Here is a 19216-nt window from a genome sequence, read left to right as displayed (position 1 = left end):
TTTTTCAATTTACTGTTATTTTGTGCTGATACAAGTATATGTATATATGCATATATACATATAACATTTCCCTTTAATTTTGAACTTGTCTGTCTGTGTATGACTTGTTTGTTATTGTGATTTGAATATATAATACATAATACAGTTTGTGTGCCATGGTTACATTAAAACATTGTGCACATAAGGTGAAACATCGTACATACTTTTGATATATCATTGTTTTTTTGTTCTATGTCTTCTTCAGATCCAGGCACCGGATTGCCATAAAATCTGATTACCTCATGCTACTGTAGGCTATATCATATAAGACACACTCATTTCATAGTCACTCCTTTATAAATGTTTCATTTATTTGCAATTTTGTTTTGAAATTGAAAACAATTCTATGCAACCTGTGATATCATACCTTCATGAAATATTGACCCCAAGTATGATTTCTTATTTTTTTTGTTTGTTTTTACAGTGCACAATTTGCTTGCTAATTTAGGTTTAACACTGTATCAATGTACTGTGGTTCTTTTTTTTCACTCTAATGCTCTGAGTGCATTCTGAGCATTTTTATGCACATGTATGTATGTATGTATATACCTATGTATTACATATAAATATACCATTTGGATGTTTTGGGAATGATTATTGTTAAAAATGCATACTGTATGTGCTGTAAGTATTTGTAACATAGGCCAGAAGCACAACGTGGTCTGCAAATAAATAATTTTTCAAGAAAGTTTTACAGGATCTTTCCCTTAAAATGCTTAAAATGACATGCAACCATTGTCTGTAGATGTACTGATAAAAATGCTTAAAATGCAAGGTGTAAGCACTTTTGAGAAGAAAGATAGAAGGCCATAAATTCACTTTAAATTACACTAAACGGCTAGAAATGATTTAGAGAATGCCCAAATTATTCATTTCGGGGTTATGAAATCTCAATTTCATTAAAATTACCAACCCAATTTACCACTTCCTTATCATCAATCTATCATCCTAATTTCCAAGGTGCAAGGCAAGCATAAATCACAGGTACATACACATACAGGTCAGTAAACCATGTGCTTTTATTACCAGTGCATATTCATAGAGAAAACAAATTGTTTGTTTTGGTGTGAGACAAACAGCGTAGGATAAAATGGGGCTTTGACTCTTTAAAGATGTCTGGGCTCCTGTTTGGCAACAAGTCAAACATCAGATTAGGTGCATGACAAACAGCAGCTTCCTGGTCGTATCCTGTGGCTAAGAAAATCTCCACACTGGGGAGCGTGGATGTTGGTGTTTGGGTGTTTAAGCACAGTGCTGTGGGTAATAACATCAGACCAGGAAGTTGCCTTCTTCCTGCACCCGCTCTCTATTCTGCTCTGGCACCAGGCTCTCATGACATTACACAGAATGAACACTGGGGGGAGCAAGAGCAGCAACAGCTCTACTGGTACAAGTGTTTCTGATGGAGTCATGGCTTGATGCTGTGCAGGCAGAAACTTAGATCTAACAGTGTTTTGTTAGATAGCTTAACAGACAGAATCATAGGCGAGTGTTTTCAAAAGCGAAGCGTGGATGAGTTTGCTGGGAAAAGCCATCTAATAAGTTATCATGTAATACTTTTGTAACTGTTTCCTATGTGAAAGAAAAGCAAACAAACCAAAAACGGTAAAACAGAATTCATATTCCATCCCAGTATTTGTTGTGATCTTGAATCCATTTCCTCCCAATCTATGATTCCATCAAAGTATTTCAAGTTGTTCTATTGTGACCTAATTTGGATGGATTTCCTGAGATATTTGTATTATTTCCTAGTTTGGATCTGGTAGCACTTCAATGAATAAAGCTCTTCAGTTATTAAAGGCAAAATGATCACTCTATGAACCCATATCTATTAGCCATTCACCCTCAACAGGGAAACTTACAAAACTCTCTTTGTGATGACATCTCAAATGAAAGTTAAGATGGGTTTGTAGCTTTGGAAAAGAGCTGCTCATGTGCTAAAACACAGGTCTAAAACTTCCCAGATGTGAGCGCGGGACACTGAATTCTGCTTTAAGGTGGAATTTCCCTTCAAGGTCAAGGGAACAAGTGTGAAGCTCCAACAAAAAAAGCACATCAATTTAGAAAAATAATTTGTAAATGCTGAAATAGTGTATAAAATAAATTAAATTAGCTTTTTTCATTTTCTTTTTTTTCCCTTTAAAACAACAAATATTAACAAAAATGATTATTGTGCTGCTTACATTAGCAATAAATATGACACACTTCGTCTTTTAAGCATGTGCTGGGTATGTCTCAAAAGCACACTTTGTAACAGCTGCCATACACACATGTTTAAAATCCTGGGATCCTGGACTGCTGCTCTCTGAATGGCCAAAAGGCTGTGTGTTTCAAAATCATAGCACATACATACTGAGTCATCTAATATACACAATATACATTTATGTATGTACAGTACATACAGCAAATCAATGCACAGATGGTGGTGACATTTGTATGTGAGATGTCAGTAAATGAGAAATTTTACATTTCATTGCTAGAGAAGCGTAGCGCTGTTAATTTCACTGTAAGCTTTAACTAGTTCATGAGAAAAGCAACTGATAGGTACACTGTGTTGTCGCCTAGGCATTAAGATAAAATAAAACTTCATGCATTTGGACAAGTTATGGCTCATTAAATACTTCAATCTATCTCCTACCCTGTCCGGTCTCACAGAAAGTGTGGTGTAATAATACCATCAACAGTGTACAACACACAAAAAATGCTTTTGTACATTCTCTAAAACCAGTCCATAGCTTTATGTCCATTACTTGTCCCAAGGACGCTACATCATCCAACTTTAAAACCAACCTTCAATACACATCATAAAGAGTAAACTCAGATTCAGACACTTAACTATATCCGGGAGATCAGCTGATGTGCACATCAAAAGGCTGAATTGGAAAGGTCATTGCACCCTGTGGAATACATTGGTTGTGTCGTTGTCAGTGCTTGCAGTGGTGAAGATGGCTTTCTCAGGTCTCTACTGCAGGTAGCGGTAGACCTTGAAGCAGTGGTTACCAGAGTCTGCCACCGCCACATGGCCATCAGATGTGAGGGCCAGGCCCTGGGGGCCATAAAGAGGGTCCGCTGATGTGTTGATGTAGGACAGGAAGGACCCTGAGCTGTCGAAAACCTGGTTGATGGGACAACATAAATGGACAGGTTAAGTCACTGAGTAATATGTTCATGAGTCTGATCCTTGCATTCAGGGACATGTAGTTCTGTCAAACTAACCTGGATCCGACTGTTACCCCAGTCAGCAACAATGATATTTCCATTGGCATCCACAGCTACGCCCGTTGGAGCATTAAACTGTCCATTCCCCTCTCCATGGGAGCCAAATTTAAACAGGAACTCCCCGTCTGCATTGTACACCTGCAGGAGAGATTAAACAGGGAAATGGGAGAATGACATTCAGCTGTCGCATATAATAATAATACTTTTTGGAAAATAGCAAGCAACATAGCCAGTCTGGTACAACAGCTGTTAACTTTCTGATTCGTAAGAACAGCCAATTATTATTATTTTTTTTTAAGTTTTTGGATGTTAATCTTTGGTTGTTCAGTCCATTTTGGGGCATTTAATTGAAACTGAGTGATTGTTTATTTTATTTTTATTTCATTTTTACAGACAGAGACCTGCAACATCATTGTAGAAGGAAAAGAAAGGGAAAAACATTTGAAGCCACAAAAAAGGTTGGTTTGTTATGGCTTTGAAAACTGTCTAAAGTATAGATGTTTTTTCCTGAAATCCATTTATTAACAATACTTCCAATACAGATAAATACAGTTAAGAATGTACACATGCTTGCAACGGACCATACCTTAACTGAATGGTTATGGAAGTCTGTTACCACAATTTCATTTTTGTTATTTACGGCCACAAAGTGAGGACCTGGAAGCAGCAGAGGAGACAGAGGGGGACAAAGGAAAGATAAGTCATCCACTGCTTTACAACACATGAGAGGAAGTTCCGCACTATTTTTGGACTTTGAAAACAACACACACAGTGGTCACAAAGACACTCGGAGAGTTGACATGGGACAAGACGTGAGGACACGACAGAGCTGATGCATCAACATGTAAAAGAACAGAGATTTTTTTTTTTACTTCACACTCACAGTGAATTAATTACTTACTGAAAACAGGGCCAGATTTACTAAGCTTTTGTTCCAGTGCAATGTTTGCACCACTTTTTTCTAAAAGAAAAGAAAAGGTCCAAGTGAGAAATGAAATTGAAAGAACGGGTGAGTTTCAACTGAAACACTGCTCTCGACACAAGCCAGTTCAATGTGGGATCCCAGTAACACAGGCAAATCTTATCAAGTGTTATTTTTTGGCAAAGGCTAGAAGAGAATCATCACATCTTTTGCATGCATTAGAGTGCATTTTGAATTTACAACTCTGCCTTGCACTGTGATGATCAGGTAATTGTTTTTACAGCTTTAGATTATCAATGCAATAAGAACACAACTGACTGAGCTATACAGTACATGCATACATCAGTTAGTTGGGTGTGAAACATGCTGTGCACCAAATAAATACAACATTCCTGTAAAGTATGAAACATAAATTAAATCTGTAAATCTGGCCCAACCACATGCCCTGAAACATCAAGCATCATCTGCTGTGCATCCCAGTCTTTTCCTACAAGAGAAATCATTAATGAAAAGATCACTCAGTTTGTTACTTGTAGCGGAACGCAGTAGTACCTGCAAAGTGTCTGTCTGACGTTCCCCTGGCTCCGAACTTTGTCACCAGCTTCCCATTTGATTGGAAGATGAAGACACAGCAGGCTTTATTATCAACAGTGATGATGTGTCCATTCTTATCCACAGCCACGCCTTTTGGTCCCATCAGTCTTCCAGCACCAATTTTGTTCTGTGACAGCCACATGGAAGGTTTTGGTTACTCTGTGTTTGGTTGTACAATGAAAACTTGTTTTTGTTCAGATGAGACCATTCACCTTGAACTTGCCATCCGAGGAGAAGATGCTTATCCATCTGTTGTCGTAGTCGGCAACGATGATGTCACCATTCATGTCCACTGTGACCCCTGTTGGACGCTGAAGCTGCCCTGGTGAACGACCTCTGACGCCAAACCTCATCTTAAATTGCCCATCGTTTGAGAATACCTGGACAGGTGGAGACAAATCATTTACTCCACAAACAAAACAAAGGACTAATGCATTACATTTTTAATTGCAGCTCAACATACACTGACCTGTATGCACTGGTTGTTGCTGTCTGCCACCACGATCCGGCCATTACTGGAGGTTGAGATGCCTTGCAGGTTTGTGAATTCCCCTTTATCTCGCCCTCTTGTTCCTGTCATATCAATGAGACATTAGGTTGCTTCAGAGCTTGGCATGTGTTAGCTCTGTTGTACTTTTAGTTTAAACAGCCAGAGGAAACAAAGGGAACTATTTTGTGACACAGAAGAGGCTAACATTTAAAATTCTGCATCATCAGGTACTCAAGTAGAAACAGATGTAGTCAGTTATTCACCCACCCACTCTGTAGATCAGCTCATCCTCTATTGGGTTTTCCTTTTTCTTGGTGGTGCTGTACATGCTGGAGGGCCTGCGCACAGCCTTCTGTCGAACATGGCCTCCTCCTCCACTCGGGGATTTCACTCTTCTCTTCACATCGTCTGGTGACTGCAGAACATCTGACGGCTTGACGGCACGCAAACGGTACGGACCCCCCCGAACAGGCTGCTCATATAGCAGCAAGGAGAAGGTGTATTCTCCCTCTGAGCGGATGGTATATCCCACCTCATAGGTGCCATTTTTGTTGTCCACCACTTCAGCTTCATTGCACGCGCCGTCTGCAGAAATAATCTCTGCCCTCAGAGCAGCATTACCGGTCTTTACCAGTTCTCCATCCTTATCTTTAGTAGTGACTGTGACGGTGGTGTGCTGGCCGACCAGTGCATGTCGAAGGCCTTCACCGGTGGCAACACTAGTATGGCCCACAGACCCGGTTGTGATCAAAACTCCAAGGTTCTGGATGGAGCGCCTCAGTCCGTCCGTCTCTACCTGGCACTCCAGATGTCCATTTTCGTGTGGATGTTCAGGAAAGCTGTGTCGCGCCAGGGCACTCACCCGCTCACCCATTTGTTTTTGCACCAACAGGACCTCGGTGGCGCTGCCGTGGCTCAGGGCCTGCTCTGTGAAGTTGCAGCTGCTTTGAATGTTTTCTTTGCCCTGAAGCAAAGAGGTCAGCTGTGCCTGAAGCACCTAAGAATATTCAAAAGGCAGAGCCAGACAGTTAGTGATGCTTGGACTAAAATGTGGGACACTGTAACAAAGTACGGTCTAGACAAGGTTCATTGAGATAACTTCTATCATGAACTAAAAATTGACAGGAGTCAGGACTCAATATTTTTTTAATTGCTATCATTGCAGAAATGGATAGATCAAGCTCTGACCTTCTGCTTAGTGCTGCAGATGTTTTCCACCTCGGTAATGAGAGCAGTCTTGCGCAGGTGCAAGGCCTTCTCCAGCTCATCAAAAGTGTCACTGATTTCAGTCACTGCCTCATTTTTCCGCTCTGTGAGCTGCTTGGAGATTTCATTCACAAGCTCAATGGCAGCCGTCAACTGAGGTAGTCTGCCAAATGAAAGCAAAAAAAAAAAAAGTAGTACACAAAACAAAACTTTTAATCAGTTTTCCCCTTCAGGACACTTGACAGTACAGTTGAAAATTTAAGTTCTAAAAATTAATTTTACCTGTTTCGCACAGTGTCCAGCTGATTTTTTAGTGCTGACTTATGCTGCTCAAGCACGTCCCTCAGAGGAACTGTTACATGCTCCCTGTGTTCTCCCTCTGTACACTCCAGACACATGGCTGTTTCACACGACTCGCAGTAAAACTCCATCACCTGCAGATGGTGCAGTGGAGCAAGAGACAACTGAACGTCACATTTCTATGAATACATTTTATCCATTTCATTTCATTTATTTCAACACACACCACGCAGCAGTGTTCACATTGACATCTTGCAAAAGAGTACTGTGTTTTCCATGAATTTGGCGGTCGATCTCTGTTAGATTTTACCTGTTACATAACACTCTCTGTCCTTTTGCATCAACTCACCTTGCCCTCGTGGTTGGGGCAGGAAAGGGGCTGACAGGCTGTAGCTGCACTGGCCGACTCCAAGGCATTACAGGCCTCAGGTCGGCTGCATTCTGGGTCTCGCTGTAATACCTCCATTAGGTTTGTGATGAAGAAATTATTCTGCAGGGCTGCCACACCCTTCTCTGGCAAGATAGAGGTCTGTCTGCATACTGGGCAGGACAGCGTCAAAGACTGGGGAGGGATGTAGTTCTGTAAACATCTACACAGACAATACAAAGAAGATGAATTAGAGGGCTAAATCTGTAGTAGCACCTATCAACACCTGTCAACATGGTATAAAATCACAAAATCTGTCTTTTAGACTGACATAGGAGACAAGGACGTTCTAGTCTCTTTTTTTTTACTGGGCACAACAGAGCACCAAATTATTTATAAGAACTGCGAGGCAAAGCTGTGGAAATCAGTGCTGGCTGCCAACAATGCTGTGCCATTAAGTATGCTGTCTGTTTTCCTGCAGCCAAGTTCAGAGTGGCTGGTGCCTTACATCATGCAGAAGCCACAGTGATGAGAGAATAGCTGGTATAAGTGGGGTGATTTTGTGCCATTAAATGTAACGTCTTTAAGAATCCTGTTAACACGTTTCCAGTTGGTTATGTGCTCTGTTTCTGAATTAAGCACAAGCTAAAGGCATACATTCTACTTCTGTTGTCTCATCTTTAAATTTTGCTGAAACATGGTTTATTGCTTAGGTGTTTATCTTTCTACTGTCAGTCACCTGAACTGTACTTTGAACTGTGCGGTAGAAAAAGTGCTGTACAAATAAAGCTTGACTGATTAAGAGCTTACTTTTCACAGAAGGTGTGCAGGCAGGGAAGGACCTTGGGGTTGTGATAATGGTCCAAACAGATGCTGCAGACCAGGAACTGCTTGTCTATCTGCCTAACCACAGGGCTGGTGCTGCCAGTCTCACGCTTAGCCATAGTGACGGACATTCAAAGGGGGCACCGGGACCACTTAACCTGTACACACAGGACAGAAGAAACAGGAGAAAGGTCAGGAAAGCCTTGAGGAAACATTCAAACCAGGGCGAGGGTGAGGAGGGCGTATTCACTTACCCTCAGCAAGAGCACAAGGAAGAAATGAGTCATTATTCTGTTAACGTTATAAAACCTCATCCAAGCCCTGTGTCTACTGGCATTTAATGCCTTCCCTCCCTTTTGAAGCCGTGTGCGATGAGCCTTTTTTTTTTCTCCCAAACACCCATACGGCCAGAAGCTGTTTAACATTTTAAGTGAAAACACTAATCAAGTTAATGCAGCAGAAGAAATATTAATACATGTCATCACCACAGGGAAAAAAAACCCAACTATGCAGCCTCAAAGTCAACATGTCTGTGTTTACAGTGGTGTAAGAGTATATGTTACACTGTCAACAAAAAGTGCTGAAGTGTATCTTATGTTTCATTCCTGACATTATTTTACCATAAAGCATCATTTGTTTGGAGAGTGGATGCCTGCTGACTGTCTGTTCAGATGGCAGATTTGCTGTTACATTAAATTGTATCAGTGGGTCAAGCACAGATTATCTCAGTGTGCCAATGGCATGTAGTGCATCTGTCATATTGTAAATAAGCGCCTAAAGGATTACATGGACTACTACAGACACAGACACAATGCTTTAATGGTCAATAAACATTACACTAATGTATGGTTCATGTCCAGCTACTGATTTGCTTGGTATCTGCTTTGTACTGTAAAATGACTTAGGTGCTTAGTTCACCTGTTCAAGCATGTGTTCAGGTTTACACCCCGAGATCTTCTGTCTACCACAACACCTTTTCTCAGTGATCTGTTGAAAAGCTAGCACAGAACTCATAATTCATAGTCTAGTCTTGTCTTCATTTCACAAGCTGTTGTTGTTACTGTCTATGTCTGTAATGCACCTCCCTCATCTAACCTTGAGACTGCATTGTGCCTCTTGAATAAGAGAGGCAGTACTTATATGAAAAGTCAAGGAGTGGTGTAAAACAAAGACTTTGTCAGCAGTGGCATGACGAGTACTGGCATGCTGAAGCGCTGTAATACCCATGCAAGGCAAATTAATTAATCATTTCAAAGAGAAAGTAAAAAATAAATAAATCCAATAATAAATGTTGGATCCTGAGTTGGATGTGTTACTCCTACACACAGATGTTTTCTCTTTTTCCTTGGTAACATCAAAAAGCAACATCCTGTCTGACTATGGTTTTAGGATGTGGATAATTTAAGGTATAGCCATGGAAGATCCTTTTCAACATAATGGCTCCAACTAACAAAACAAACACTGGATGCTGTCCTGTCCTGCTGCATGTATAGTATGTTGTTTCATTCACTCTTACTCCAAAAAAGGTTAACTGCAGTATACTGAAATTCACTCCAGGAGGGAAAAAAACCAGAACGTTTACATTCATATTTATAGCTTTAGATAGACCACAGAGAAATGCTGTGCTTGAAGTAATGGTGCTACTATAATCAGTTAGATGCTGAACTTTCATAACTGTCATTTTTGACTTGAAGCACCTACAAAAGAACAAACCCAAAAGAAAACTTCAGATGTGAACAGATGCTATTTTTATCCCCAAAAATCTCTTTAGATCAGAATATAGTGCATTGTCAGTTCCTGTACAATATTATTGCTCAGTTACAGATGATATAATATTCATGTAGCTGAGAAATAAAACAAACAGTATACATTATGGATCAGGATGGATATGGAACAACCCATTAGTTGCAACTGAATGCAATTTAAAGACAGACGAGGCAAAAGCCAAGTGTGCACTAAGAAAATGGATTTACTCAACTGAAAGACTCAGTGTTAGTTTAATGTTATACAACTGCAACTAAAAACCAAACAAAAGCTATTGTCTACATCTAACTTATCCAAGAAACACACACAAACCTTTCCTCCGAGAGCATTGTCAACTAGCCATCACATCCTAATGCGTCACAGCCCCATGACTGTACAATTTTTCAGCCTCGTCTGATCTTTGATCCGCTGATCCACCAGCAGGGTTTGTACTTTGAAGTTGCATCTTCACAAATGCTCTCTCAATCTGACCCAGGATGGTTCAAATTATCAGATCTACATGACGTCTAGCACCAACAACAGGCTTCCCACACTCTCTGTTTCAGCTCTGACCGGTGCCTTGACAAACATAGGCTAGGCCCCTTTTCTTGAGAATGAGGAAAGAGGAAGCTTTAAAATACCACTCCCCAAAAACTAGTTCCTTCCCTTGACTCCCAGCTGGCTGAGTTCAGGCACCACCTGTCTGTCTGTCTGTGGGGAGATGGCGGGGGGTCAGGGGGTGAGCTGGGTTGCTTGTCTCACATGAGCTAGCAGGCCTCAGAGGCAGCTGTCCCTCTGTGAGCTCTAACAATGGCATTCCAGCTCTCTACTCACAGCTCCCCACCCCACATCTTTCGCTGCCTTCAATCTCTTTTTCTTTCCTTCTCTTGTCTCTCAGTCACATAAATGCAGTCATAGCGTTAGCAGGCCTGATCTCAGCCCAAGACGCCTTGCAGATGGGGCTTTTCTCAGGCACGCTGGCCCTATTGTTGCAACTTGCCAAGTGATTACAAGGCCTACTGACTAAGGAGCTCTGCCGAGCCCTTTCACTGTCCACACAACCAGCCTTTTCCCCACCCTCTCTGCCTCCCCCTTCCCTTGTCTCCCCTCAAAAGCCCTCCCCTATCTGGCCTGCCTTCCCTTCACATGGACACTGAATTACAGCAGCTGAACGGTGACATCAGGAGGAAGCTTGAGGAGCCAAAGCCCTCAGGCTCCTCCCTACTTGGCTGGCTGCCCCCCACCCCCTCCAACCCCCTTATGCTTCCCTTCCTCCCTCCCTCAGCAGCCCTCCTCAGCTCAGTTCCTCCCACTCGCCTCACCACAGAAAGAGGATCTTACTAAAAGCAGTCTCTTACTGACAGCCCCCGAATTGGTAGCTGTGCATGCGCTCCAAAAAGAGATAATATGAGCAAAAAGTAAAGAAAAAAAAGAGAAACGACAAACACAACATCAATGAAATCACTTCAGATGGTTTAAATATGAGACAAGCCTTTGTGGCAAAGCTCTAAAAGGCTCAGTTATTCCTAGATTTACATGTAGTGAAACCTTTCTAAGACTGATAAATCTAAACATAAGTACGAGAGTGACAGTAGAGTGCAGACTGCAGACCTGAATCTGGTCACATGCTGCCTCATTCATCACAGTCTACACCTACATTTGTGAGTGTTTTAGGTGAAGACTGCGTTGAATGAGGCAGCATGGGACCAGATATCCTCTTCAAGGCTCGGTCTCTGGAACTGTACGGTCAGCACTTCATACAGATGAGGTCAATCGTCCAAGTCAGTGTGCAACAGTGTTTTCTCTCTGTAGTGTATCTGTCACGGTGCAAAATGACGCCTGCACGAAATCCACACAATGCAAATGTTTGTGAATTCAGCTGCAGAGCACCTCTTGCCACTCTCACCTGGCATTACAGTTAAGTGGCTTAACGTCCTCGTGCAGGGTCAGACCCCGTCTGCCATCTGGAATAATGTGTCTCCCAGACTCTGATGACACTATCTAGCCCGATCAAGTTGAATCCGAGTCAGACCACTTGCCTAACATACTGTAAATGTACATAAACTGACGCACTACATTCATGCTAATACCACAAGTGAAGCAGTGAAATTCATGAGGGTATAATGAGGTATTTCATACTTGAAGAGTTGTTTGTGTACTTAACACCTTTCTCCTGACAGGGACTTGTAATATGAATAGTTTAATTGAGTTTCAGCAACGCAAGCTCATACTGAGAGAAAACATTACTCTCAGCTTTTCTGCCGCACAAAGGCAGGTATCCATGCGTCACTCTTCTTCACCTCTCCCATAAACAGCTGCTTGTTTTTGTTGTTGCTAGATGTGTATTCCTGAAGCAGAGCGCTGTCATGCTCTCTGCAAATCATAACTCTAAAGCTTCTTTGTCCTCAATAACACAAAAAGTAATGACTTGTGTCTGCTCGTCCAGTACATTTCACAACCTTGTTTCTGTCAGGACCACTATGTCAAAATAATATTTATTTACTTGCACAGTTTAGTTTGGCGGTATGGTACTGTTCTGGGACCCCCTGCTCTTCCACGCGCTTGCGTGGAAAGCCTGAGGCAGGAAGAGCACCTTCCTGCCCTTCACGAGCCATCATGAACGGCATAAGCAGGGAGCGCAGCAGCAAAGAAAACCCAGACAGAGCAACCAACAAGATACAATGACAGGAGGAGCTGGGGTGGAGGTGGGTTGCAAAAAAGTCGGCAGAGGAAGCAGCAGCAGCAAGGGAGGTGATGTCGGGCTAGAGTAGTTTAAACAGCGCGCTCTGAATGCAGTTCCCCAATAGGAAGCAGCCACGGAGAGTCAGCTGAGCCATCAGCTGATCTGCACAGGTGAAGACAGTTAGGCTGTGCTGATTAAGAGCTTGACGTCATGGCCTGCCAGAACTAACGCTACGCTCAATATAGTAAAACAAATGAAATGACGATATTTAACAGGGTTTGTGACTAATGGATAGAAGGAGTGATGTTATCTTTTTTGGATGACAAATCACGCCTCTTAGAATTACCCAAAATTTGCTAGACTAGGTAATAGAAGAACTACTTCTCTCACCCAGTTTTTAATTATTCATGGACTCTATTACATAATATACTGTGGAGAGAGACCATATAAAATATGACATCTTGGGTGAATCATGCTATTCCCAAAGTGTCGAATACCTACCAAAACTGAATTCAAATGTAACCTGGTCAATTTCAGCAAGTAAAAAGTCAATTTGGTACAATAAAACATGTTAATATGATTTTAAATGTGTATTTTCTTTATGAGGTCAGTTCATAAAAAATAATCCAGGATACAGTCCACTATTTCTTTATTTTTTGATTGAATTGTTCCTAACAAAGATAACTCATGACAACACCCATTGACGCCAGTATTGAACAACTGGGACATGATTCTAGAAACATAGCTGTGTTGCTGATGCTTTGACCATTACAAACTAAATTCCACTCACTCCGTTGTTCTGGGATTGGTGACAATAATTTTACTGATGAGACGAATAGTATGTTTGGCTCAATATTAGCTCTCAGTATAATCATTGATCAGTAATATCATTATCATGATTGTCTGCTATTTCATATCATGATATGACATATATCATATTGTGAAGAAATGTATGTAAGATACTATATCAAATCATGAAGCATTCCTTTGTTATTCAAAGGTCCATCAGTGTCATATATTTCTGATATGATTTCACTGAGAGCTGGTGAATTACAAAGGCTGTAAACTGTAGCTTCAAGCAGGCTTCAGGCTGTAATTTGAAGATTGTTAATATCATTCCCGGGCTATGACTGTTTAGGAATCCAGGATGTTTGCACTCCAAGGCCCATAAAAGTATTTTTCCCTTTCCTTGTTTGCACAGGGGGCAAGAACCTTCTACTGCATGTTGTATTTGAAGTCTGTGTTTATATTAAATTATATGCACCATTATTGAGAAGACATTCATAAATCTCCCAAGTTACTACCCAATGATATCTGCATTACCAAAACAGAAAGGACATCAGACTGACAGACTTAAGACTACAGAGTTTTCTAACAGTTCATCTCAGTAGCCAGACCAGTAAACATGACCTGAAGTGGGAAGTGTTGTCCCTGATGATGTGCTCTCAAGATTGTGTTTAAATACAGGCTGTATGTTAATGCTTCAATCCACATCTATTGTACCACCATGCATGTGTCATCATGCAATCATTATTCCTGTGTGAAGTGTTAAGGATGCATTTGGAGTGTGATGTCTGTGTTTGACTGGGAGAAAAAGAGACAGAGAAGAAAGAGTAAAAGTGAGAAAGACTGCAGTGGACCAGACTTCCACTGATCCTTATCAAAGATACTTATCACTGCTCATAATTACATAAGACAAACACCATGTGAACTCCTTTCTAAAGAACTGTAAAGGTCATATCTCATTTGCATTGCTGTAAATACTGTGCTTTGTCTATTTGATATTTAACTGTCCATATAATTTATTCAAATTAAGTCTGAGAATAGTTCTTCACCAGGAAGTGAATCTCCGAACAAATGGGAAACATGTGATCATTATGTCAATTTGCAGCGATATCTGATGGAATCTAATTCAGACACAGGTCAAGCATGACTGACTGCATTGTCCAATTTGTGCTATCATTAAATGAACCAAAGAGCCCCTTGTGCTGTTTTGAACAACAACATCTGATGTAGACCTGAACCACGAGAAATCCAGAGAATCAAATCTTTGAAGGTACATCTCTGTGTTTTGGAGAGTGTGGAGGGGCTGCTGAGGGGCCAGCAAGGGTGCCTGGCTCTATGATGACTCATCAGTCATTACTCACTCAACTCAGAAACCTCTGCTCCTCAAACTAACAAGCTCCCCTTACACCTCACTGCATCAAATGAAGGAATCTGTCTCAATGCATCAGTCTCTGTCAGAACAGTCATGGCAGTAGACATGGGATTTCACATAATGAAAGAAAAACAGTGTGGATATAATGTATGAGAGTCAAGACATCACAATTTAACCCACTGCTTTTGGTTTCATTATATATTGTTTTCCTGGAGATCCTCTTACCCATAACTAGGCAAACAGTGTTTGCATTTGTATTCTGTGCTTGTCAGACTTAGAGTCTGAGCACATAGGAATTAATTTGCATAAATCACATATGCCACAATTTGCTGACCAAGTCTGTGCACTGGTAACAGTGAAAATGTGAAGGAACTCATTCCACTGACTCTGGAATGTGAAGTTTAACAAGTTACTGTACTTCAAAGGGCCAAAACATTAAGCTCATCTTATATATTCTTCTCTTCTGACATTAGATTGATAAGATCTGACAACTCACGAGAGAAGATAAGAGGAAAAGTGACCACATCATGTCAGTGAGTTTTTAATCAACACTGACACAAAAAAGCAGTCATGAGACATCTGGGTCTCTCCCTGTGAGACCACTATCACAAAGGCTGGTAGGAGACAATGCAGCGTGCAGGCAATGTGTCTGCAGGCACAACATGCACTGCAGTTTTTATAAAAACTGCTGTCTGCGACCCTTGTCCACCTGCAGTAAGAGCTACAGTAACTGTGATGACTCAGATGATCACATAATGTCTGGTACATGTAGTCCTATCCACTGACAATGCATTGCTTGAAGATTTGATTACCAGTTTATCAATGTTGTCACAAATTTTAAATACAATATGAAGTACGTCATAACATGGTAAGTAAATGTTAAGAATGAGGGATGAGTTGTTTGTGATTGTAGCATAATGGTTTGTTGAACAACACAAATGTGTAGTTTGATGTAATGTAGGCTATTGTAGCAACTACTACTTTTTACTACACTGTGGTACTGATATGAAGTGTAGACTAATACTGCTCTGCAGCCTCACAAAAACTCATCTGATATTTACTTCATCCATTGTGTCATTTCTGATGTGACTGCAACCTTCTTTATAAGCTCATGATATGATTATGATGCCACAGAAAATGTCCTACTGGTGAAAATGCTGACTTCACCGAAAATAGCCAAACTGTAAATAACTGGTTCAGGAAAATCCATCTTAAAGGAGGGGAAATTAGTCTGACGGTTAGCTTAGATCAATCTTGAGTATAGAACCACAGTACACAGTATAATGAATGGAATACAATCAATACCGGTAGTCCTGGTTTGAAAATGAGCCATGAACCATTTGTGTTGAGGAGGTGATTTAAAACGGTAATAATGGAAAAAATAAAGAACACATGGTTTAATCAAATTACGTTGCATTATAATTATAAGTCCAATAAGTATTTTATTGCATCTATCATGCTTCTGTAGGGGCCCATAGCAAAGTAATTACACTGCAATATAGTTAACATTAGTCCAGATCAGTTCAGTCCTTACAGTCCTCCATGGGAAATCAGTTTTTCTCCAGACTAAGATCAAAAACCTATGTTCTGTTTGTTTAATGAGAAAATACATTTTAAATTTAAACTAGGAGCCAGGTGAATTACTACAGCTGAAATTGAATTTAATTTCAGTGCACAGGTTTAGAAACCCTGGTACAGTCTAGTAAAATTTACTACCACAGAGGTATCACATGATGGGGATATAACCTGCAGATTAAGTCATTAAATCACTGGATATTAAGTATGAGTATCAAATTAACTATCTACAGCCAGTTAATTGATGTGCCTATCTTCTGTTCTGTGTTGGTGCACAGGGAATTGATTTTGACAACATGTAAGGTTCATGCTACATCTTCATTACTGCCACATGTCTGTCTTCAAATTAGTATTCAAAGGTCAGTCTGTATCTGATTCCTTGTAAGCTACACTTTGAGCAGCCTACGTGTGGCTTAACTACCGAACAATCTTTGTGTACTAGCATTGTGTCTGGGATGCTGCTGGGCCCGACTACTTAAAGAACACAGACATTATCTGAAACTCTAAGCCCATGTTTTAAATACTGAACAGAACCCTGAGGCCCGAAGACAGACACATAACCCCGGCTAATTATCTGCCCTCAGGCACAGCATCCAGGACCGTCTGCAACCTCGCTGTGACCCAGAGCAGGCAGCCAACAGAGCAAGACCAGCCAAACATTTCCATCAGCTGCACTCACCCAACATGTGACTTTTCGAGATAGTTTTACACAAAGATGAGCCATCTTCCACAACAAAAGAACAATCAATAAGGAGCCACTGAACCATCTGCTCACAGACTAGGCCAGAGGTGTGGAAATGATGCATAGGCTGTTGCTGCAGTACAATGCAACACAGAGTGACATAAGCAAACAACACGCTGATTCACATGTTTCTCACATAGCTTCCCAGCAGTACACCCCATACAAATTCAGATCAGAAAAGCAATGAAAGATCACTAATCCCCTAAACAAAAGAGCATGTATGCTTGATTACAGAGCCCAGCCCTCAGACTGCAGCAGAGATGCCCACCTGCTACAGAGCGACAGCCAGGGCTGCCTAGGAGCTAAAATGGAGAAGTGTGTGGGCTGGTTGAGGAAGCATTAAAGAATCAGAGCAGGGGGAGTTTTTAGTGCAACAGTTGCTCTTAAACGAGACAGGGTAAAATGCATTTACTTTACGTTTTCAATGACTGATGAATGCTGAAAATAAAATACACAACAGAGAGGGCACAATGGTTCATAAGTACACCCTCTCTGTGATTTACCAATGCACAGATGCTGGATGGGATGGAGTAATCAATTATTCATCTGTTCCTATCTCAGTCATTGTATTATTGAGAGCTACAGATCATGGCACAAGCAGGATGAGAAAGCAGAAATACGATACCATTAAAAAAAAGTGAATGGTCGGATTGTACTCACATGAATTCCCAGCAGGAGGGAATGGAGTGTCAGCATTGCAGGCCGTGGAGAAATCTTCCCATTGTCAGTGTCCCAATCCTCTACAACAGAATCCACAGACCAGGCGACAGAAAGGAAAGGGCAGGGTCTGTCTGGGAGAAGAAGGGGACAGTAAGGAAGAGGAGAAGGGAAAGGAGGAGATTAGGGGAGTGGCTTACATGCAGCATTGGTCGGATTGCCGATGGGAGGAGTTGAAGAACCCAATAGCATATGGAGGGGGCAGGGAATATGCAAAAGAATAAAATCTCAGGAACCGACTGAGAGATACAGTCTGTCTGGTGCAAAGGGGTTTGGCTTCCTTAGATACCACCCAGTTCCCTTAAAAGGACAAAGGGTGCAGTTTATTACCTTAAAGCTTGAATTATTACGGCACAAAGAATTATTCAAGTGTAAAGACAATAGGTATACACCACTGAAAATAACAATCAGGCAAACTCAACAGTGCCCTGAGATTTTCACATCATGTTTTATGTTATATTCTATTTGAACCTACCTCATGAGCTCCTTACATAATTAATGGTAAACAGGGAAATTGATAATGACTATAGAGTCTATGATGGCAGGGACATGAAAGTGGGGCTGAAGGGGAGGCAAAGATGGGGGGGTATGCAATCAGCAGGAGTCCTGCTTATTCTGGTAGTCGGGGTGGAGTCAGGTGGTGGTATGTTGGTTGATGTCAGGACACTTGATGAGTCTTACTGAATATGAATATAGACAATGTATAGAGAAGAGTAAGAAAGACAATTGAAGAACAAAGAGAGTCTCTATAGATACTAAATCTTCTTCTAAGGGTTTAGTTGTGGGGTGGAGTGGGGGATGGGTCAATGTAGCTGCTCTAGGTAAAGACCTATGAGAGGGTGGATGACAGTGAGAGGCATGAATGAAAAAAAGATGGAAGTGTGTTGTAATGTGGATGCACTGTGTGAGGCTGCTATGATGGTGCAGGCGATGGGGGGTTTGTTGGGGGTGGGGCTTGGGGTGAGGGGCTAACACAGTCATCTCTGGGTTTCAGTCTGCAACGTGGAGTTGCCATGGAGACTGCTTCCATCGTCGTAGTTTAGTCAAGATGGCTGCTGCAGTCTGGCAGTAACAGCAGCAGTGAGCCGGTCTTACAATGCAAACTGTGGGTAAGTCTCACTGCCAAGACTGACACATCTTGAATAACTTATAACAAGGTACTATCAGTGACTGAGGAATCCAAATTTCTAACTGCTTCATCACATATTCATATAATAGCATAACAACATGTAAAATCTGTGTGGGAGAAATTATACCTTCAAATTTAATGGCCTTTCCATGACAATTGAGAATATTTTCTTCATAACTGCTTTTGCTAAAGCAACTGATAATAGAATACCTGCTATTGTTTGCAATGATACAGCTAGACAATGTAATATAATCAAATAATAGACTATATTACAGTAGGCCCACCGTTTTTCATAAAAAATTATGCAACAGAAACAATGATCACTAAAATAACACGGTACAATGCCATGCCATTTGTTATAATTACATTGCCAGTTTAAAACAGGTTTCACGACTAATAAAGACTCGCAGCGGACATTATAGTGTCATTATGTTGCAACTGTTCTTCGCATGCTATTTTTGTTGTCTTTTGATAGCTGATTTTGTTTGAATGAACTAAATAAACTAC

General features: G+C 41.1%; 1 protein-coding gene across 2 annotated transcripts; it reads right to left on the bottom strand.

Moving 5' to 3' along the window:
• Window positions 1-1312: 1312 nt before the first annotated feature.
• On the bottom strand, window positions 1313-17642 carry LOC310995495 (tripartite motif-containing protein 3-like). 2 transcript variants are annotated; one of them, XM_083984566.1, is made up of 13 exons: window positions 17524-17642; window positions 7948-8120; window positions 7120-7360; window positions 6753-6904; window positions 6453-6633; window positions 5532-6261; window positions 5244-5347; window positions 4987-5154; window positions 4733-4901; window positions 4160-4219; window positions 3845-3915; window positions 3256-3396; window positions 1313-3154 (listed from the first exon to the last, which is right to left on the bottom strand). In XM_083984566.1, exons 2-13 carry the CDS (start codon window positions 8091-8093, stop codon window positions 3002-3004), a joined length of 2316 nt encoding a protein of 771 aa, XP_083840692.1. In that variant the 5' UTR covers window positions 8094-8120; window positions 17524-17642; the 3' UTR covers window positions 1313-3001. The 2 variants fall into 2 exon arrangements, with proteins under 2 accessions (XP_083840692.1, XP_083840693.1); XM_083984567.1 differs by lacking the exon at window positions 17524-17642 and adding an exon at window positions 10039-10256.
• Window positions 17643-19216: the final 1574 nt, after the last annotated feature.

The sequence above is a fragment of the Trachurus trachurus genome (genome assembly GCF_905171665.1).
Source record: "Trachurus trachurus genome assembly, chromosome: 13".
NCBI lineage: Eukaryota > Metazoa > Chordata > Actinopteri > Carangiformes > Carangidae > Trachurus > Trachurus trachurus.
Note: the sequence above shows the minus strand (reverse complement) of the source record. Positions and strands in the feature narration are given on the sequence as shown.